This window comes from Chrysochloris asiatica, unplaced genomic scaffold (assembly GCF_000296735.1).
Source record: "Chrysochloris asiatica unplaced genomic scaffold, ChrAsi1.0 scaffold00045, whole genome shotgun sequence".
Lineage (NCBI taxonomy): Eukaryota > Metazoa > Chordata > Mammalia > Afrosoricida > Chrysochloridae > Chrysochloris > Chrysochloris asiatica.
The window spans coordinates 7,283,406-7,306,427 of NW_006408563.1; the positions used below are offsets into that span (position 1 = coordinate 7,283,406).

Consider the following 23,022-nt stretch of genomic DNA (forward strand, 5'->3'; position numbering starts at 1 on the left):
TGATGATGTGCCCTGTAAACTTTCACTCAATCCACAATAAAAACCTTAAAAAAAAAAAAAAAAAAAAGAATAAGCAACATGGAGACAAAAGATGAATAAGTAGGAAGACACATGGAAGACAAATAGGAGAACAGTGGAGAAGTTTATTTCTTAGGACCATTATGAAAATGTAAAAAATAGATTAGCTATAATAGTAATAGACACTATGTTAATACAATGCTATCCTAAACTTGGTTGAACTGCTGCTGACAACGTGAGCGTCCTCATTCTTCCTTCTTGCTAAGTAAACACTTTTAGCAGGACTACAGAGGTACTGGTTAGGTTTGAATCTCTAGCAGATGTCTTGAATCTAGATCTGAATTATATCCAACTCTAATCTCTGGTAGGTCCTTGAAACCAGTAAGAATCACAAAGGTACACTGAGTTAACAGTAAAAAGGAATTATTCTTACAAGTCATTTGTGTAAGTCAGCTCAAGTGACCAGTTCTCAACTAGTTTGGCATAGTCGATTTTTATCTATAGGTACTATGTGAATCAATGCCTACTAGAAGAAAGTATAAAAGCACTTGGCCCCTGGGTGGGGGGCTACAAAGGCAAGAAGTGACTGGCTTACAAGCTTTCAAGAGGGAACCTAGATCCAGAGGACCTGGAGGAAGGTAGAACCTCCAGTGAGTAGTATTCAATCTGACTAGCCGGGGCTGATGCAATGACGGGTCTCTTGTGATACAATAGTGAATAACTGTTATCAGGACTGATTGTGAGGGTTGAAAATGTAAAGGTAGACATTTTATAGCAAGGAGGGGAGTGGTTAACTTTTCAGTCTAGGAGTGGAGGTCCCTAGGACCATCTTCTGAGCAGAGAGCGGGACCCTACCCAGAGAAGCAGTGATGCCTGAAATGGAGCCAGAGATGATGACGTGGAGCAATGGAGCAGCTGGAGACTTTAGATCCAGAGAGGGAGAGCGACTGTGTGCTGAAGACCTGGGGGGCATGGGGGAAGGATTGCATGGAGGGGATTGTAACCATGGCAATGAGATGATATATGATAGAACGAATGTAAAACCAATGTTCTCCCCCTTATACAATAGAAGCATAGGGACAAATGGTCTTAAACACTAACATACAGTATAGTCATAGGAAAGTATCTTATGTACCCAAAACATACCTTCCACTCTGAAGCTGGATGTGAAGGCCGGTGAACGGTTCTACACGAAGAAGATAGTGCATGACTCCAGCAGAGTTGGAATAATGAGTACCATAATGAAATTTATCAATAGTTCCTAGTGGGTCCTCAAAGTTTTCATATCTGGAAAAATAAACTAACATTTTACAACTTCTAGAAGAAATTATTACAAGGTGAAAATAAACACTGAGTAATATCAACTTAAATTTAGTAAAGAAAGGAATACACAGAATGATCTGCATTTACTCTGAGCCAGGTATGTGGCACTGTAGCGATAAGCAATGGACCCCAAAGTTGGTTTGCATCGCAAGGTCAGCAGTTCAAACTCACCAGCCACTCTTCAAAACCCTATACAAGGTTGCTGTAAGTCTTAAGCAACTCAACAACACAGCAACAACAACAGGACTGCTATGAGTTGGAATCAACTCAGTAACAGTGGAGTTAAGAATGAACATACTTGAAGGGTAACTGAGACATTTTAAAGTAAACTGAGTTCAGCAATTATCTTACTCTGATAGGCGTTCATTCAAAAAAATAACATTTGGTCTGTCATAGCAAAAATCAATATTAATTCAAACAAGCCATGTATATCTTTCAAAAGAAATAAAACGTACTTACTTTTCTCGCATGGCTTTGGCATTTTTATCATTAACAACTCCAATAGGTTTGGAAAGATCTCGAAATACTGTGGGATTATTAAGGTCCAAATCTTCTGAAGTATAGTCTTGTAAAATCCAGGGAAACTAAAAGAACCACAATTTACAATTCAGATATTCCTTCCTATAGTATTTAATATCCCTATATCTAATGTCAATTGTTTACCTAAAAAGTGATAGTATTTAAAAATACTTTTTATCCTATGCATATGTTTATTCATTCTTAGTTCAATAACCAGAATTGTCCTGGAATATTTTCAATAAGCTTAAAGAAAAATTCCTTTATTTAAAAATTCTTCTTCATGTTTATATTTTGCTGTTGTGTTGTTAAGTGCTGTCGTGCTAGCTCTGACTCATATCCCCTGTATAGGGTTCCCAAGGCTTTTAAATTTAGCAACAGCAGAAAGCCTCATGTTTCCCCCACAGGGCGGTTGGTGGGCTTGAACTGCTGATCTTGTGGTTCACAATTCTGTGCTTATCCTACAAAGCAACTTTGCTCCAATCATGTACATATGCTTCTTGAAAATAGCATGGGAGAAAATATAAAGAAAGGCAAGAACAGTTTTATGTATTTTTTCTAATCAAATAATTAAGTAACATGTGCATATAATTTGGTGCATTGTAAAACTGAAAGACAATTTCATATTTACTAGATTTATGTAAAAACTTACCACTGGATACTGTGCAAGGTCATTATAGGTCCTTCCAGCCACTGTATTTATATGAATGAGGTAGTCAAAATTTGATATCTCTCTGTTCACCCATTTCTAGATAGCACAAAAAGAGTAAAATCAAATTCAAATAGTGTACATTTCTTAGAAATCAGCACAAAAATTACAGCATAATCTTGTGTCCCACTATCTCTATCATTTTTATAATAAAAGGAATGATGCTTTTAAAAACTGCAAAACAAGGAGCTCAATCAATGTAATTATCCAAAATTTGTTTTCTTTTAAAAATTAGGCTCTAGAAAAGGAACAAAAAAGTCAACATGTATCTTATACCACAGTCTACAGTGTCTTCATAAGAACTGTTGTTTTTTTTTTCAATTAAATAAATATTTTGATAACCCAAAAAATGTTAATTCTAGAATGCCTTTATAGAAATTGTATAGGGGATTTTGCTACATTGGATACTAAACATTCTAAAGCCAGAGATAATCATTATTTTCTTTTAATCACCTTATTGTACCTAGTTTGCAAATTATTCTACATAGTTTGAGTATATTTAGCACTTCTGCTGACTGAGTAACATTCACTTTTAGTTTTACTGTGGGAGATGAACAAAGGATATACCTATGGGGAAGGGTGAGAAATTAATCACTATATAAATACCTAATGTTTGTTGTTAAGTGCCACCGAGTCAGTTCTGACTCATAATAACCCTGTATAGGGTTTCCAAGGTGCATCTGAACCGTCACCTTGCAGTTCAAACTGATCTTGCAATCCAGTGCATTAACCCACAGTGCCATAGACCTTATAGAAAGTCCTTTAATAATGGTTATAGGGAGTCCTAAAGTGCTCTGGTAGCATAGTGGAACTGTTAACCTCAAGATTAGCAGTTTGAAACTACCAGCTGTTCTGTGGGAGAAAGGTGAGGCTTTCTGCTCCCTTAAAGATTTACAATCTTGGAAACCCTATACAGGGTCACTCACTATCAGTCAGAACTGACTCCACGGCACATAACCACCACCACCAGAGAGTCCTGAGGTGGAGCTGTGGGTTGATGTGCTGGACTGCAAAGTCAGTTTGAACCACAAAGTCAACGGTTCAAGCTCACCAGCTGCTCCTCAGAAGCCCTATGCAGGGTCGCTATGGATCGGAACCAATTCTACAGCACTGAACAACAAAGAGTGTCAATTTAAAGAATTATTATTTTAATGAATAAAATTTATTCCATAAGCAACAGGGAAAGTACTTTACAAAATACAGCTTATTTCACAGACAACGGAAAAGAACTGTTGATGGCTTCTGAATGAAACTAATTCTTTAGAAAAATCAATGGATATATAGAAGGAAGGAGTCAGATGACAGAGACCCTGATTAAGGGACTATCAATCTTGGCATCTTGGTGTAGAGTCCTGGTGTTGCGCTAAGAGTTAATGCGCTGGACTGCAAGGTTGGTTTGAACTACGAGGTCGGTAGTTCAAGCTCATCAGCTGCTTCTTAGAAACCCTATACAGACTCGTTATGAGTTGGAAGCAACTCAACGACACATAACAACAACAATCTTGGTGTGGGCTATAAATTCAGAACTGGACTGCTAAGCAAAAGGTTAGCAGTTGAAACCCACAAGCTGTTTCTTGGAAATCCTACACATGGTCGCTATGAGTCAGAACCAGCTAGATGGCACTTGGCAACAACCTAACAAACTGGAAAGCTAAAAAATAAAAACTAAACAATAGTTTTCACTTGGCTTTTTGCAGTGCAAACTTCATTGATTCTGGGATATAGGTGAAAAAAATATACACTGGGAATTGTATCTGCTTTTTTCCCGTGGCATTACAAATATTTTCCTGAATTTGATCTTGTACATGATCTTTTATTATTATTAATAAAGAAAGCACATTACTTTAAAAAAAAAAAAAAGAAAATCATTAAAGACAAAGAATCCATAGGCCATATGTATGAAATGAATGGCATGGGAGAGGGGAGATACTGTGTGTGAAGGGAACAAAGCATGATTCAAAGAGAATTCAAAAGGCCAATATGAAGGGGAAAATACTAGTTATAATAATCAAAATAAAATAATCAGAAAAGGCATGTTTTACTTTTAAGCAAAAATCTGAGATAAAAAATGAACACCAGCACAGTGCCTATAAAATTTCCCACCTGAGTCAATCCTGAGGCTTTGAAGACCTCCTGTGGTGATCTGGTGCCATAACTGTTTGGAGAATGAAGTGACAACAGTCTGCTATAGACTCTGTTTCTAACCTATAAAAAATAGCATTTAATATCATAAAAATTCATCAAGATAAATTTGGCTATGGTTTCTACAACAGATTTACTGATATAATTCACATATCAATAAAATTTACCCTTTGAAAATATAAAGTCCAGTGGTTTTTAGTATATCCCCACATAGTTGTACAACTATTACCACAATTATAGAACATTTTCATTCTCCTCAAAAGAAATTCTATACACATTAACAGGCACTCGACAATTCCCCCTCCCTCTCATTCCCTGGCAACCCCAAATCTGCCTTATGTCTCTAATGCATTTGCCTATTCTGGACATTTCAAATTAATGACGAATTACAGTTTTCACTTTTATACTGTATTAATCTATTTTTAGAAAAAGTTATGTAATAGGAAGATCGAATTATAGTGTTCACTTCTATACTACACGAGTCTATTTTTAGAAAAAGTTATGTAATAGGAAGATCGAATTATAGTGTTCACTTCTATACTACACGAGTCTATTTTTAGAAAAAGTTATGTAATAGGAAGATCGAATTATAGTGTTCACTTCTATACTACACGAGTCTATTTTTAGAAAAAGTTATGTGCTAAAAATATCATTTGACTTTAAATCAGAATACTGTTTAAGTCTAGTCCAAATTCAGTTTTACCATTTACTAACCATGTTGATACATCATTTAATTTACTGAGTTTCACTTGTAAATATTTATCCTCAGGAATATGAATTATTCACATCTATTATGGATCCATATGATAAGCAATGGACTACAAAACACAAGACCAGCAAGCAGTTCAAGCCAACTAGCTGCTCTATGTGTGAAAGTTGTTGTTGTTGTTGTTATGTGCCGTGGAGTCGGTTTCGACTCATAGCGACCTTGGTACAGGGTTTCTGAGGCTGTAAATCTTTATGGGAGCAGAAAGCCTCATCTTTCTCCTGTGGAACAGCTGGTAGTTTCGAACTGCTGACCTTGCGGTTCACAGCCCGATTCATAATCACTATGCTACCAGAGCTACTATAATAGAAAGTAGAAGCTTTCTATTCCTGCAAAGATTCAAAGCCTCAGAAACCATATGTAGAGTCACTATGAATCAGAACCAGTCCAACAACACTTAACAATATGGCAATGTGGGTTATGAGTTGGGCTGCCAACCTCAAGGTCAGCAGTTCGAATCCATCTATCTCTCCACGGGAGAAAGATCAGGCTTTCTATTTCCATAAAGATATGCAACCTTAGAAACTCTATACAGGGCAGCTATGAGTCGGTGCAAAACCATCAACCACTATATATATGAAAAGTAATGAGATTCAATTTTCTCATCTATAAAAAAAATGAATGATGTTTATAGTGAAGAATAGGTATTTCATACAAACATACTTTGAAAATTACATGACACTCATCTAGCCTGAGACCAGAAAATGGATGGTGCCTGGGTACTTCTATTGACAATTCTCACCAGATATACAATAGGAGGTTCTAGATAAAAAGGGAGGAAAATGTAGAACGAAACTCAAATTCCTAAAAAAATAAAATGCCACAATTAAAAGACAAAGACCAGACAAATATCTGAAACTATCATCCTAAGATACAATCTGAACTTAGAACTTGGAAGTCACTCACTCTCAGTGGTCACCATTCATCTAAATAACCTCAGTTACGAAGTACTGAGCTTCCTTAAACTACATGAGATCAAACAGTCAACATCTACTCTAAAATAAAAATGACACTCTGCTGCTGTGGGTTAATGCGTTGGACTGCAAAGTTGTTTGAACCGCAAGGTTGGTGGTTCAAGTTTACCAGTTGTTCCTCAGAAAACCTATACAGGGTTGCTATGGGTCAGAACCGACTCAATGGCACTTAACAACAACAGCAAAGGAGGAACAGGAAAGCTATACTAATGGACACAGAACAATAAAAAAATGAGAATTTTGACTCTTTGTAAAAAAACGTAACCAATGTCATGGAAAAATCTGTATAAAAATTGTTAAATGGAAACCTAATTTGCTATACATTATGAATAGCAAAAGAACACTGTAATTACGAGTGATTGGAATGCAAAGGTTGGAAACAAAAGGGAAGGATCAGTAGATAGAAAACATGCCCTTGGTGATAGAAATAGCTCTGGAGATTGCATGACAAAATTTTGCAAACAACATAAAAAGTGACTGTACATATGGATCTCACTAGATGGAATACACAGGAATTAAATTCACTACATTTGTGAAGGTGACAGGTGAATCTTCAATGCCATCTGCCAAAAGAAGGCCAGGGGCCAACTGTGGAAAAGACCATTAACAACTCATACGCAAGCTCAGGCTAAAGCTTAAGAAAATTAAAGCAATTAAGCCAAGAGATGACCTTGAACATATCCCACTTGAATCTAGAGACCATTTCAAGAACAGATTCAAAAGATTAGATCCTAATGACCAAAGACCAGAAGTGTTGTGGCATCACATCAAGAATACCATACATGAAGAAAGCAAAAGGTCATTAAAAAGACAGGAAAGAAAGAAAAGACCAAAATGGATGCCAGAGAGACTCTAAAACTCGTTCTTGAGAATAGCAAAGCTACAGCAAATGGAAGAAATTAAGGAGGTAAAAGAGCTAAATAGAAAATTTCAAAAATAGCTTGAGAAAATAAAGTCTAGTATTATAATAAAATGTACAAAGACCTGGAGTTAGAAAACCAAAACGGAAGAACACGATCAGCCATTTCTTAAACTAAAAGAACTGAAGAAAAAATTCAAGCTTCTCAACCTGTAATATTGAAGAATTCTATGGACAAAATACTGAATGATGCAGACAGGAAGAAGATGGAAGAAAAACAGAGTGACTTTACTGAGAATTGGTTGATACTCACCCATTTCATGAGGTATAGCTTATGATCAAGAACCAATGGTACTGAAGGGAGGAATACAAGAATCATTGAAGGTATTGGCAAAAACTAAGGCTCCCCAGGAATTGATGGAATACAGACTGAAACACTTCAACAAACTGATGCAACACTGGAGGTGCTAACATCTACCTCAAGAAATCTGGAAGACAACCACCTGGCCAACCAATTGGAAAAGATCCTTATTTGTGCCCATTCCAAAGAGAGGTGACCCAATAGAATGCTAAAATCATCTAACAATATCAGTATTATCACCAAGTAAAGTCTCGCTGAATATAATTTAATAATGATTTCAACAGTACACTGTCAAGGAACTGCTAGAAATTCAAGCTAGATTCAAAAGAGAATGTTAAAGTAGGGATATCGTTGCTGACATCAAATGAATCTTGTCTGAAAGTAGATGTTTACTTGTGCTTTATTGACTATGCAAAGGCTTTTGTTTCTGTAGATCATGACAAACATGGTAACACTGTGAAGAATGGGTATTCCAAAACTTAATTGTGCTCCTGGGGAATCTGTACATAGAAAAAGAGGCAGTTGTCAAAAAAGAACAAGGGAATATTGAAAGGTTTAAAATCAGAAAAGGTGTGTGCCAGGGTTGTATCCTTTCACCATACTTACCCAATCTGAGCAAATAATCTGAGTAGCTAGATTATTTGAAGAAAATAATCTGAGAATAATAATTCAAGCAAATAATCTTAGAAGCTAGATTATTTGAAGAACGTAGCATCAGGATTAGAGGAAGACTCATTAACAATCTGAAATATGCAGATGATGCAACCTGCTAGTTTAAAGACAAGAGGACTTAAAATACTAATGAAGATCAAAGACTGTAGCCTCTAATATAGATTGTACCTCAATATAAAGAATACAAAAATCCTCAACACTGGACCAATAAATAACATCATGATAAATGGAGAAAAGATTGAAGTTGTCAAAGACTTCATTTTGCTTAGCTGCACAATCAACACTCATGGAAGCAGCAGTCAAGAAATCAAACAACATACTACATTACACAAACCTGCTGCACAAGATCTGCTTGAAGTGTTAACCTGCAAAGGTGTCAGTTAAAGGACTAAGGTTCGCCTTATGAAAGCCATGGTATTTTCAACAGCTTCATATGCATGTGAAAGTTTAAAGTGATTAAGGAAGATCATAGAAGAACCAATGCATTTGAATTGTGGTGTTGTAGAAGAATATTAAAAGTACCATGACTGCCGGAAGAACACACAAATCTGTGTTGAAAGAAGTACAGCCAGAATGTGCCTTAGAAGCCAGGATGGTGAGACTTCTTTTCTCATAGTTCATAGTATCAGGAGGGAAAGTCCTTGGACAAGGACATCTTGCTTTGTAAAATGCAGAATTCATGAAAAACGAAGACCGCCCCCCCATACATACAATGAGATGGACTGACACATGGCAGCAGCAATGGGCTCAAATGTGACAACAACTGTAAGGATCAGATAATGTTTTATTCTGCTCTGCGTATAAGTCAGAATCAACTCGACAGTACTTATCAACGAAAATTTTCATAAATACAACTGTATCATATATATGGAATATTACATCAAAATCTGATACTCTATGTAAGACACCTAATTGGCTAAGACTCATTATGAGATGCCTTCTTTATCTACATATATACATATATATACACACACACATATATACATATACATACATATACACACACACATATTCTTGGTCAGCGATTGAGGATGTTTCCGTTTCATACTCTACTGTTTACTCTCAGGCTCATAGTAACAAATCCATGTTTCTCACTAGTAACAATTATTTTTTTTACAGAAACTTTTACCTTCCTTTGAGTATTGGTCCAAATTTTGTTTGCAGATGGCCATGCTCACACCTGCACAGCAGTGACTCTGAGTGGAAAGTGTTGATAAGACACTGCAATCAACAGAAGTTTTAACATAAATAGTGTGGATAATTTTGGACTCACCCTTATGTATATGTGTGTGTGCACACGCACATATACATACATAATACATGTATGTGTGTATGTTGATGAGTCAGAACTGACTTGACGACACAACACACATACACAAGAGTGAGTCAAAAAGTATCCACATTCAGTTATATATTAAAATTTCTATTGGCTGCACTGTCTTATCAGCACTTACCATTCAGGGTGAGCGTAGCCAGCTGCAAACAAAATTTGGACCAATACTCCAAGGAAGGTAAAAGTTTCTGTAAAAAAATCTTATTGGTGAGGAGACATGGATTTGTCAGTAGGAGCCTGAAAGTAATTGGTGAAGTATGAATGGAAACATCCTCAATTGCCAACCAAGAAAATGTTCAAGTCAACCATAAGCTGGAAAATTGATGTTTACAGTTTTCTGGGATTCTCAAAGTTCATGTATTGGAACACTATCAAGAAAAGTTCAACAATCAACAGTACTCATTACAGTGAGATGTTCACTGAAGAGCTGAAGCCTAAACTTCAGATTAAACACAGAGAACTGCTATCCAAGGGTGCTGTGATCTTGCATGACAATGCATGTCTGCACACACCCCTCTGACTGAACTTCTGATACTCTGCAAAAACTTCATTTTGTGATGGTAAGGGCATCCTTCCTAAAATCCTGATCTTGCTCCATCAGACTTTCACCTGTTTGGTCCCCTTTAAGTAGCCCTTTAAAGATGAAGATTCACCTCTGATGAAGAAGTGAAGAGAGTGGTTCATTCATGGCTCACAGCTCAGCTGAAAGCATTTTTGAATAAGGGAATACAAAAGCTTGTTGACACATGGACAAAGTATACTGAAAAGTAAGGTGATTATGTTGAAAAATGATGTATTTGTCTTTTCTAAAAGCTGATTAAAATAAATTCTACAGCCAGAGTGCAGTAAACTTTTGACTCACCCTAGTGTGTGTGTGTGTATGTTCAGACTCCTAGCCACCCAGTGTAGAACTGCGACAGTCAATTTACTTGATATAGCTCTTCTATCCATAGTTCCCCTCCCAACAATCAAATATAAACCCCAACTAAAATTCATATGACACTCATACCCCTAGATATACATTTTTCATCTAATATTCTGACCTGACCAGAGTACAATCTAAAGTTCTGTTAGAGTTCATTAGCTTGGGCAGTACTTCAAGCTAACACTCAAGAGCTTCCAAGAAGTTAGCATTTTACACACCTCTTTTTTGAAATTGAGAAAGTAGTTGGATTGGTCGACATGAAAAATCTCAAGGGCTGACCTCCTTAAATTGTAACGCCGCAGGTGGATCTCTCGAACTTGTGAGTGAGGCCACTTGAAATCAAAACCTATTCCTAAAAACAGAAGAAATCTTGTGATTCAGGTGCCATGTAGTTATTTATAGAAAAGTCAGCCCATCAGGGAAAACTGCCTTCTAAGAATGAAACTCAAAGGGGACCTACAAGCATATACTATGTTTGCTGGTAATCACCTGAGTCTACTTGTAAGTGGAAGTGGGGGAAATGCAGCAATGAAGACATGAGCTGAGTTTGGCCATGTTTCACAGATGAGAGAGAAGAGGAAAGCCTGGCTGGTCTGAAGGGATATATGTGAACTCCGTAGTTCATGGGCACTGATCTAGCAACTTGGGGCTAGAGCTGAGTGAAGTGGCCAGGTGGTCTGAAGTGCAAGGAGGTGTGCATGAACTACCAAACTTGCAGCTAGTACCCTTTAACCTAGATTGGATGGCTAGCTGATCAGAATTTGACCAGATGAAGTAAAGATGCTTGATACTGTGAGCAAGTATAAACCGCTACAATTTGATGAACTGGAACTTTGTTTATGGATGCAGTCGCTCACAATTCCAAATACAATGGAAGGAGTCTTCATATCAAGTAACAAGCTTGTTTACTCAGTGCACTGGGAAGATAGAGATGGGCAATCTAAACATTGGTTATCAAAAATGGGGGGGGGGGCGCTATAAAGGCATGAAGTGGCTGGCCTACAACCTTTCATGAGTGTGCTTAGTTTCAGAATGAAGAGGGTAAGGCACCATCCCCAAAGAATAGTTTTTCTCTCTTCCAGATGGCTCTGGTAAAAAGGGGATGGGGTATGATTCTGATAGAATTTTATGATTCAATTGTGAGTAATTGTTAGTAGGATTAATTGTGTTTGTTACAACTGTAATTATAGAAGATATATAACTGTAAGAGGGGAATAAATCATTTCAGGAACAGAGGATCCCACAACCATCAAGAAGAAAGAGCAGGAGTGGAATGTGAGATCCTACCTAGAAAAGCGAAGACAGCACAGTGGCAGCGGTGATGACATGGAGAGATAGAACACCTGCGGGCTCTAGGCCCATGGACTGAGTAAAGGCTCTGTGCCTGCAGGCAGGAGGATGCCTTGCAGAATATACCCTTAGGACATTTAAATGAATATTTTTTGTTTTGAATGTGTACATCAAATATTTCTGTTTTATCCATTTGTGAAATATAAGATGTAAAAGGGAAAGCACAGGGAGGAAGTAGGATAATTGTTGCACAGAGGAGACTGTAACCACTGAGATGAAACAAAGTACATGATTTGTTGAATGTAAAGCTGATGATCTTGTCTGTTAAAGTTCACTCAACGCACATGAAAAAGTTAAAAAACAAAATAAAATAAAATAAAAAATAAAGTTACTTGTATTATGCAGGAAATATCTCCAATTGCTGACAAAAGTAGCACATGAGAAAAAGAATTCAATTTCTATGTCATAAAAACATTTACTAAATTTACTAGATGTTTAAATTGTATTTTATTATTTAAAAAAAATTCTATAGCTATTCTGCTTTACAAAGAAACTAGAGAGTAAATCTGAATATTATCATCTCATATTTTCCACTTTTGCTTTATGCTGGCATCTTAAATTTAATCATACTTACATAAAGGATTAGGTAAGAAACCTATACTAATAAGTATGCATGAAAAGTATGCATTAAGATTATATTTCATATGTTAATAGTGATGCCCTCAAATCTTTTAAAGCATATTAATAAGAAAAAATAAAAGCATTTCCTTCAATACATTATTAAATGATAAATTTAACCCTATACTAAATGTCAATTTCTCCTTTTACATAGACAACTACATTTTCATCGTCTTGTCTTACTGCTTTCCTTCTCATCCATGATTCAGAAACTGGTAACCTAATTACTGACCAACAAAATATATTCTCACAGAACTCCTCACCATCTTCTTTTTCAATGCTGCCATCATAGAAGTAAATGTGTTGAGTAGTGATTTCTAATCTGCCAGGAATTACATCAATTATTGTAATAAGTTCACAGTCTTCTATCAACACCAATTTTTCTTTTTGATCTTGTTCTTCTTGCTCGTCACTGTAGAAAACAACAACAAATAAACTAAAAACACCCCAATAATTTATATTCTGCTTAAATAGAAAGAATACCATATTCAAATAAATATCATGTCTGTAAAAAAATTGCCCAAGGAAGAATATTTGAATTACCTACAAGAAATAGTCTAGTGTATCTTAAATTATATAAATACAAGGGGACTCAAAAAGTTCATGAAAAAAATTTCATTATCTCTTAATTCCATTTTCCATGAACTTTTTGAATTCCCACATATTGTCTACATATTTTTTATTACAAAATAGTTTCATAAAAATGCTTTACATTTTCATTTATGTTGCCTATTAATATAAACTATGGACTCCTGATGTGCATCATAGGATCAGCATTGTATTGCAAAGCACAAAGTTGGCAGTTCAAACCCACCAGCTGCTCCTCGGAACTCCTATACAGGGTTGTTATGAATCGGAACCGACTCAATGCCATCTAGCAACAACAACAATTAATATAAACTATAGTAAAGACTTAAGTAGTACTGCCAGAGGTCAAACATGCAGCAGTACTGTTGTTGTTGTTATGTGCCATCGAGTCATTTCCGACCCATAGTGACCCTGTACAGGGTTTCCGAGGGTATAAATCTTTACGGGAGTAAAAAGCCTCATCCTTCTCCCGCGGAGCTGCTGGTAGTTTCAAACCGCTGACTTTAAGGATCGCAGCCCGATTCGTAACCACTATGCTACCAGAGCAGCAGTACTAGTCATGTTATTTTATGAGATATTTTGGGAGACATGGTATGGCCTAGAAAATACATGAATCTGTTAATAGAAATCTGCACTTCAATGGCATTTTGAAAATATTTATTGAAGCACTAATTTAAATTAGGGCATCACCATTCTACCATTCCCCGTGACAAGAAACGGGGCATTTTTCATGCACTTATTGGCCTTTTATTTTTGGAGAGCTGCCTTAAACTATCTTTAATAAAGTTTTACTTGCATGTGGTATTAATGAGCACTGGTGGCAGAGAGGGTTACACATTGGGTTGCTAACAACAAAGTCAGCAGTTCAAATCCACCAGCCACTCTGTGGGAGAAAGAGGAGGCTTTCTGTTCCTGTAAAGATTTACAGCACTAGAAATTCTACATAGGGTTACTATGAGTCAGAATCAACTTAATGGCAGTGGGTGAGTGGTGATACGTTGTTCAATAATTACTGCATTGTGTTGGGTCACTTTTCTTTGGAATGGACACAAACATGGATTTTTCTCCAGTTGGTTGGCCAGATAGGTAGCTGTCTTTCAGATTTCTTGGCATAGATGAGTGAGTGAGGCTTTCAGTGCTGTATCAGTTTGTTTAAACATTGCAATTTGTATTCCATCAATTCCAGAAGCCTTCAGTGCAGCTTGGGCTTCTTCCTTCACTATCATTGGTTCTTGATCATATACTACCTCTTGTAATGGTTGAACATCAACCATTTCTTTTTGGTACAGTGACTCTGTGTATACCCTCCATCTTTTGATGCTTTCTGTATCATTCTGTATTTTGCCCTTAGTGTTAGACACTGTAACAGTCTTGCAGTCTCTACTCATTACCTAATTCCAGACTGCTTGCATGTTTTAGCTATCTGTTAGAGCAGTACCTGACTCTTCCAATATCAAATTCTGCCTTAGTTATCTGTGTTGTTAAGTACTGTCAAGTCAGTTCAGACTCATAGTGACCCTATGCAGAAAAGAATAAAACACTGCCTGTTCCTGAACTATCCTCACAATTGTTGTTATGCCTGAGTCCACTGCTACTGTCAATGCACCAATCCACGGGGGGTATGAAGCTACTGAAAATACCATGGCTGAGGCAGGTGCACCTAAGTAATCTAGTGCTGCTATAATAGAAATGCCACAAATAGGTGGCCTTTAATAAAGACATTTATTTTCTCACAATTTAGAAGAAGTCCAAATTAACATTGTTATCTCCTTCTTTCTCTGTTGTCTCTAGATGAAGGTACTTATCTCTTTAGCTTGTTCCTGGTTCTGGGGCTATCTCCATGTTGCTTGGCTTGACATCTATCTTCTCCACCTTGCTTCCTTACTATGCTTCCTTTATACCTTGTAAGAGATTGGCTCAAAACACATCCTATCCAAGCCCTGCCTCACTATCATAACAAAGACAACCTAATCCCAAATGGAATTATAATACCACAGGCATAGGTTAGGATTTACAACAAACACATATATTTTAAGACAGCCTGGGAAAGCTTTATTTGAAATGAAAACAACAACAACAACAAACCTTGAGTGTCCTTTGCCTTAAAGATGACTGATGTGAAATTACGTCTTGATAAGGATGCTCTATACTTTTTATGTTTTATCTTCCTTAAATTCTTTAATATTCCTTTACTTGAGGAGTCTTCTGAATGTAAACCATTAATATTCTTATTACACATCTATTCTCTCTGGGCTTTCACTGTCTGTTCTTCAATATGCCTTAGATGTTCCATAAATTCTTTCCTGAAAATTTTTTTCTCACTAATCCAGGTTACAAAGATATAAACTCCTAACCGTTTCTTTACATGGCATTATAATCTCAAGCAAATCTCTTCAAAAATTTCACAAGCCCTTATCTCAGAAGCAATCATTTAAAATTTTTTTCAAATACTTATTATACATACATATTCACTCTGGCTGTAATGTCATCCTCAGGAAGGTCTAATTTATCTTCCTCCATATCATTAACTTTCACTTGTTTCACGACTTCCAAAAGCAATGAGTCACTGGAAGGCTGTGAGTGCTGGATACCTGCTCAAACACCAAGTATTTATTAAACACTAAGTGAGAGAAAACTATGTTATAGTGCTAGTAGAATTTCTTAATGTTAATAATATAATAAAATTATATTACAAATTGAAGAGGTACTTATCTTGAAATTTTCTAAGATTAAAAAGTTAAGTGATTTACTATAGAAAAGTTTTAAAATATGACTTAAAATAACTTATGATGCTTGATAGCGACTCATAAAACTATGATACATTTGTAAAAGAAGTAAACCATGGTATCTAGTTTTAATATTTTTTTCCCAAAATAGATGTTGTACTTTCTTTGATTCTATTAAATTTTAAAGCATCTCAAAAATTAAGGCAAAGATGCATTATTCTGATTTTCAGAATAAAACAGAACTATTTTTAGAATATATTTATAGCAAAGGAACACTAAGAAAGAGTAATGTGACAATTTGTCATTAACTGGAAGATAAGATGTAGACCAATGGTTGCGCTGTTCTTTTCTGGAGCACTAATAAGTAACTCTGATATATATAGAAACCCAAAACCAAATCCATTGGCATCAAGTTAATTCCAACTCATGGTTTGCTGGACAGGGTAGAATTGCCCTGTATCTTCAAAAAACTGCAAATCTCTACAGAAGCAAATTGCCACATCTTTCTCCCACAGAAATGAAAATGAGAAGAAAACTCACAAGGTGAACTTAGCATAGAAAATTAGATGGAACAAAGAATCCTGCAGTACCACACCAAAATAACCACACACAGAAAAATGACATCAATTCATTATCTATTGATAATTACAATGAATGCAAATGTATTAAAGGTACCAGTCAAGAGACAGAAAGAGCAGACTAGGTAAGAATACAGGATTCTTCAATATGTTGTCTACAAGAGACATACCAAAAAGATGGAGACAGCCTAAATGCCCATCAATAGATGAATGGTTAAACAAACTTTGGTACCTACACACAATGTATTACTACAAAATATTGCAGAAAAATGATGAATCTGTGACATTACGCTGAGTGAAATTAGTTAATCACAAAATAACAAATATTGTATGAGACCAATGTTGTAAATATTATTCTTGGCTAGAGAATGTTGTTGTTGTTGTTAAGTGCTGTGGAGCTGGTTCCGACTCATAGTGGCGACCCTATACAGGGTTTCCGAGGTTATACATCTTTACGGGAGCAGAAAGCCTCATCTTTCTCCCATGGAACAGCTGGTAGTTTTGAACTGCTGATCTTGCGGTTCACAGCCTGATTTGTAACCACTATACTACCAGAGCTCCTTGGGCTAGTGAATAGACATATGTTAATATGAGTGACAAGGCAAACAACGTACAACAAGAGAGAGGCTAGCAGAGGAAAGATGAAGGTAGTGCGAGATACAGGTAGGAACGCAATAGTTAAAGTGAATAGATGTAAATACTGATAACTGTTGAGGTATGTAGGGGATTGTAATTATGTAATGAAGTAAAGTATATGCCTTTTTGAATCTCAAAGTGATGATCTACTCTGTAAACCTTCACTCAATTCACAATAAAAAGTTTTAAAAATAATAAAACAAAGTTCCTTAAATACTTGAAGTTGTTAACTAAAAGATTTCTTTTAGATGATAAGAATATAGAGGGCGTAGACAAAGTATGACAGTCACTGAGTATACATAGGAAGATGATGAACACCATGAGCTGTTCCTACATAAAACACACTTTAATGTAATTGTTATCGAGCACTAGTGGCACAGTGGGTTAAGCACTGGGCTAATAGCAAGATTGATAGTTCAAACCCACCAGACTCACTAAAAAAGAAAAATGAGGCTTGTCAGCTCTTGTAAAACTTAAGTCTCATAAAACCCTATGGATTTCTACTTTGTCCTATCGAGTCACTCAGAGTCAGAATCAACTCAATGGCAATGGTTAGTATAATTATATTTGTATCAAAGTCAAGGTCAGTATTTTAATTAAAGAAAATCATTTATTCTGATTTATTTGTTAATGCAAGACCCTAAATGGTTGGCATCTTTTAATTAATTTTATGGCATCAATTACATTAGCCAGTGTATTGAAGTATTTTTAAAAAGTTAGTTTAAAACTTCTAGTTATTTCATCTTTGACCTACTCGTTGAACATAAGTTGTCTGGTATCTATGGTATAAGAGCTATAATTGGTAAACATAACTTCTAATGACTCTTGACAATCAAGATTTTGGGGTATTTAGGAAATCTGTCTTCAAAACAAGAGAGATGGCAAGTCAGAAAGTTAGAAAGGAAAAAATGACCTAAAGATTTGTCAAAATATAAAGGGTAAAACACAACAAAAACTACAATTTGTTTTGAAACCTTGCTAATATGTAACTTTAAGAATTATATGTCAGAAAATGACATGGGTCCATCTACAATACTAAGTGTTTAGAGTTCTATAAGAGCAGGTTATAATAGAAAGGTATAATGGTTTAAGAATTCTACAATTAACATTAGCCTAAGTCTTTGCCAGGCGTCCCGGTGTGGTACTGTGGGTTAACGCCCTAGACTGTAAAGCTGTTTGAACTGAAAGGCCGGCGGTTCAAGCTCACCAGCTACTCCTTGGAAATCCTATACAGGGTCACTATGGGTCGTAATCGACTCAATGGCACTTAACAACAACAAGTCTTGACCAAATCTAAGGCAAGAGGACTTTGTTTCACTATACCATAACGGATGCAAGTGATACAGCAAAATTCATATGAAGTATAGTATAATTCTATAATTTAATTTTTTTCTTTGAAAAATTATAATCAATTGAAATGTACCATAATCTTAGATTTAAGCCAAATGTTTCAGCATTGAACACATACAACTAATTAAACATCAACTGTAAAATGTTACTCCCTTCCATACATCATACACAATAGAATAATAATAACCAACCCCATCAACACCCTCAGTCTACTGAACAATTAATTAAACAGTCATTAGAACTCACCTAGATTATCTCTCAAGGCACTAGCTTCCTCATGGGTTTTGAAGTTATAATTCGGCACCAATTTAAGTCTCATGCGGGAGTAATTTTCTACATTCGCTAGTTTCCAGTGAATTGGATTCTGCTTCCTATGAATATTTATAAGTAAACGAATAAAGCTATGTAAAAATTACCAAATACTTTATATTTGTTTTAGCACCGTTAAAAAAACGAAAACAACAAACTAGCACACTCATTATCTCATTTGAGAAAAACCATAGTGGGTATGTACAAAAGCAGTTCATAGATAAGGATCGGAAGCAAAAAAAAGATTAAATTATTTGCCCAAGATACCACATGGTTTACAGGTAGCAGAAAGAAATTAGATTTGCACCCAGTGCTCAGATTTATAGCTTGAGATCTTTTTACTTATTTATTGATTAAGTAGAAGCTGTTAACTAGTTACACAAATGAGCTTACATATTCCCTATGTAGTTTTCAAAATGAAGTAATCTTTACTACACATAAAAATAACATAACTACAAATGGAGCAAAAAACAAAGTATAAGAAGAACTAATATAATAAAAATCTTAGAAAAATTTATAGAAGTAAATCTTCATGAAACTCACCACATAGCAATAATAGAAAAAAAAAATAGGTAAAGTGAACATAAAAATTAGTCATTTGTGTGCATCAAAAGGCACTACCTTGAAAGTGAAAAGACTACCTACAAAATGGGTGATTTTGTAAATCACGTATCTGAAAAGATTATCCAAAATACATAAAGAACTCCTATAACTCAACAAGGGACCTGTTAGCACTGAACTGCTAACAACAAGGATGGCAGTTCAAACCCACCAGCTGCTTCTTGGAAACCCTAATTCAGGATTGCTATGAGTTGGAACTGACTCAATGGCACTACACAAAAACAACAATAACTCAACAGGAGTCCTACTGTGGCACTGTAAGAATAAGTACTGGACTGCAAATCACAAAGTCGGCAGTTCAAACTCACCAGTCGCTTCTCAGAAACCCCACACAAAATCGATACAAGTCAGAACTGAACCAATAGCAATTAACAACAACAACAACAACAAAACTCAAGATCAACAAAAACAACCCAACTGAAAAGTGGGCAAAAAGACATAAATAGACATTTCTCCAAATAAGATATACAAACGGCTAACAAGCATATGAAAAAATATACTAAAAACAATTATCCATTGTTGTTGTTGTTAATGCTCTCAAGTCGGTTCCAACTCATGACCCTGTACAGGGTTTCTGAAACTGTAAATCTTTGTGGGAATAGGAAGTTTCATTTTCTCCATGGAGCTATTGGTGTGCTTGAACCACTGATCTTGTGATTTGCAGTCCAGTGCTTATCCTACAGAACCATGCTCCCTCCCTCAGTCACTGGGGAAATGCAAATGAAAACCTCAGTGAGATACCAAGTTCAACAAACAATTATATGATTCAGCAATTTCATTTCTATGTATATCCAAAAGAATTAAAACCAGGTTCCGTTTAAAACACATATACATGAATGTTCATAGACATTCCATTCTCAATAGCCAAAAGATGAAAACAAATCAAATGACACAATGTGGGCTATTTCCTTACAGTGGAATATTATTCAGCCATAAAGAGAAAGTGTTGACACATACTACAGCATGGATGAATTAGAAACCACTAAGTGTTAACTAGTCAGAGACAAAAAGTCACATGTTGTATGACTTAAATCACATGAGCTATCAAGAATAATAAGCAAACACAAAAGCAGATCCTAGTTGCCAAGAGCTGAGGAAGATGACACTCTAGTTTAATATGGAATTTCCTTTTGAGATGACAAAGAAGTTCTGGAGCTAAACAATGGTAACAACTGCATAAACATTCAGCTTAAAGTGAACAGACTTAATGCCACTGAATCATACACTTCAAAATGGTTAAAATGGAAAATTTCATGTGTATTACATACACAATAGTTAAAAACAAGAAAGTCCAGCATAACATAACTGACCTTAGAATCTGCTAAACTGTTGCTTTTAAGATACTAAAACAAACACATCCACTCCTCAACGAGGTTAAATTCCAAGACCATGTCATTATGTGAACAATAGAATTAGGCAAAAATGGAGAATAATCACATCAGATGACAAAAATGGAGGATGATTAAATCAATGATACCTGACAAATTATGTCATTATTTAACTGCCAAACCACTAAGAATCACAGTCCAGCTAAGTTGATGCATAACTTTAACCATCACAGCCAGTGTTACTCTAGCCTTACACCTCAGTGGTCACTGCTGTCAGATGCATACTATTAATGTACAGTCAGATACTGGATTTTTTACAATCGTCAAAAATGTGAAATGTTTGATAATAAGATAGTAAGTGAGGAGACGGTGTGGTAGCTATCACTAACCTTAGCTCAAAAGGCAGCAGAAAAAAAGTGGTTCAAAACGTATGTAAGAACCCTATCCAGAGAGGCAGGGACACCAGAGATGGAGGCAGAGATGGGGACATGGAGAGAGAGAACAGCTGAAGACTCTAGATTTATGGAAAGAGAGGGACTGAGAGCTGGTGACTAGGAGGCAGACTTGCAGAATGTGTCCTTTGATTGTTTAAATTATTGCATACTACTGAGTGTTTTTGTGTACATCTATCACACCCACAACAAAAACCAGAGGGAATGGAAACAAATACTGTTGAATGATGATGCACGAAGTTGACTGCAATCATTGCAATGAAACGAGTGTAAAACTGATGTTCTCCCATGTACACTATCACTCAATTCACAATAAAAACTTAAAAAAATAAAGAAAGAAAGTACTTAAGAGTCTAGAGCCCAATAAACTTTCTATCACAATAGAGAAAAACAAATGGCAACAACTGCATGATGGCATATGTATACACACAAACCTCTAAATATCCCAGACCCATAACTCACACAAAGAAAATTATATTAATTGAAGTCATTCTTTTATAATCTTTTTTAAAAAAATGTTTTATTGTGAATTATGTGATAGTTTACATGGGAGAACATTAGCTTTACATTCATCCTATTGTATATCTATTGTATATCGTTTCATTGCCATGGTTACAATCCCCTCCACGTATCATCAACCCCTGTCGTCAGCACACAGTTCTTCTCCCTGGGTCTAGAGTCCCCAGCTGCTCCATCTCTCCACGTCATCATCTCTGCCTCCATCTCTGACGTCACTGCTTCTCTGGGTAGAGTCTCGCACTCCACTTTTCTCCCTTGATGGTTCCAGATAGCTCTGCTCCTGGACTGCATAGTCAATCACTCCCTTCCTTTTGCTACAAAACGTCCACCTTTACATTTCCAACCCTTGCAGTCAGTCCTGATAACAATTATTCACTATTGTACCACAAGGCACCTATCCATATCTCCTTTCATCAGCCCTGCCCAGACAGATTGGATACTACTCAGTGGAGATTCTAGCTTCCTCCAAGCCCTCTGGATCTAGACTACCTCTTGAAAGCTTGTTAAGTCAGTCACTTCTTGCCTTTGTAACGCCCTACCCTCCCCCCCCCATTTTGGGTAGCTAATGTCCAAGTTGCCCATTCCTGTCTACTCTGTGTATGGAGGGGGTGGGAGTGATCCTCGCTGCAAAGATTTGTTCCCTCTTTTGAGCTACTGCATCCATAGGTATAGGTCAAGTTATCAAACTGTATCAGATTACTCTCTTTTTTCCTCTTCTTTCTTCTTCTAGTTGAGCTCTATAAACTAAACTTTTAAAAGGAAAATTAGAGCAAAGGGGTCATTGGCTCAAAAAGTTCTAAATTCTAAGTAAAAAAGACAATGAATGACTTATATATTCCTACCTTTCAGCCCAAGGTCCCCTTTCACATGTCAGATACAGCTGTATAGACTTCCAGCATCTCAGAGTGGCTAACTGTTGACTACTAAGTTGTTTAAGCATATTATTATACCTCATGCTCTCTTGGCGGGCTTTTCGATTAAATGGTCCCACAAAGGAATCCTGAAAGAAATAGCAAATAAATAATAACACTTTATATTATATAAAGTATTAATGCCATAATTCCAAAAAACTGATCCAATAAAATCATGCCATATGAGATAGTCCTGGTGTAGGACTGCAAGATAATGCGCTGGACTGCAAGGTCAGTTTGAGCTGCAAGGTCGGTGGTTCAAACTCACCAGTTGTTCCTCGCAAACCCTATACAGGGTTGCTGTAAAGTGGAACAGATGTTGGCACTTAACAACAACAGCATAAGAGAACTACGTAACCACTACGCTACCAGAGTTTTATATATATATACATACACACACATATATGACACACTCTCTCTCTCTCTCTCTCTCTCTAT

At 36.2% G+C, this 23,022-nt stretch overlaps 1 protein-coding gene across 1 annotated transcript in view; it reads right to left on the reverse strand.

The window, feature by feature from the left end:
- Nucleotides 1-23,022, reverse strand: part of NBEAL1 (neurobeachin-like 1) — a 244,930-nt gene that overhangs the window by 48,307 nt on the left and 173,601 nt on the right. The window contains exons 32-40 of the mRNA XM_006862026.1: nucleotides 22,516-22,673; nucleotides 18,691-18,815; nucleotides 15,619-15,745; nucleotides 12,830-12,978; nucleotides 10,817-10,950; nucleotides 4,670-4,771; nucleotides 2,510-2,605; nucleotides 1,801-1,925; nucleotides 1,165-1,305 (exon numbers count right to left, since the gene is read on the reverse strand). Coding sequence (XP_006862088.1) covers nucleotides 1,165-1,305; nucleotides 1,801-1,925; nucleotides 2,510-2,605; nucleotides 4,670-4,771; nucleotides 10,817-10,950; nucleotides 12,830-12,978; nucleotides 15,619-15,745; nucleotides 18,691-18,815; nucleotides 22,516-22,673 — 1,157 coding nt within the window. The remainder of the gene's footprint in view (nucleotides 1-1,164; nucleotides 1,306-1,800; nucleotides 1,926-2,509; nucleotides 2,606-4,669; nucleotides 4,772-10,816; nucleotides 10,951-12,829; nucleotides 12,979-15,618; nucleotides 15,746-18,690; nucleotides 18,816-22,515; nucleotides 22,674-23,022) is intronic.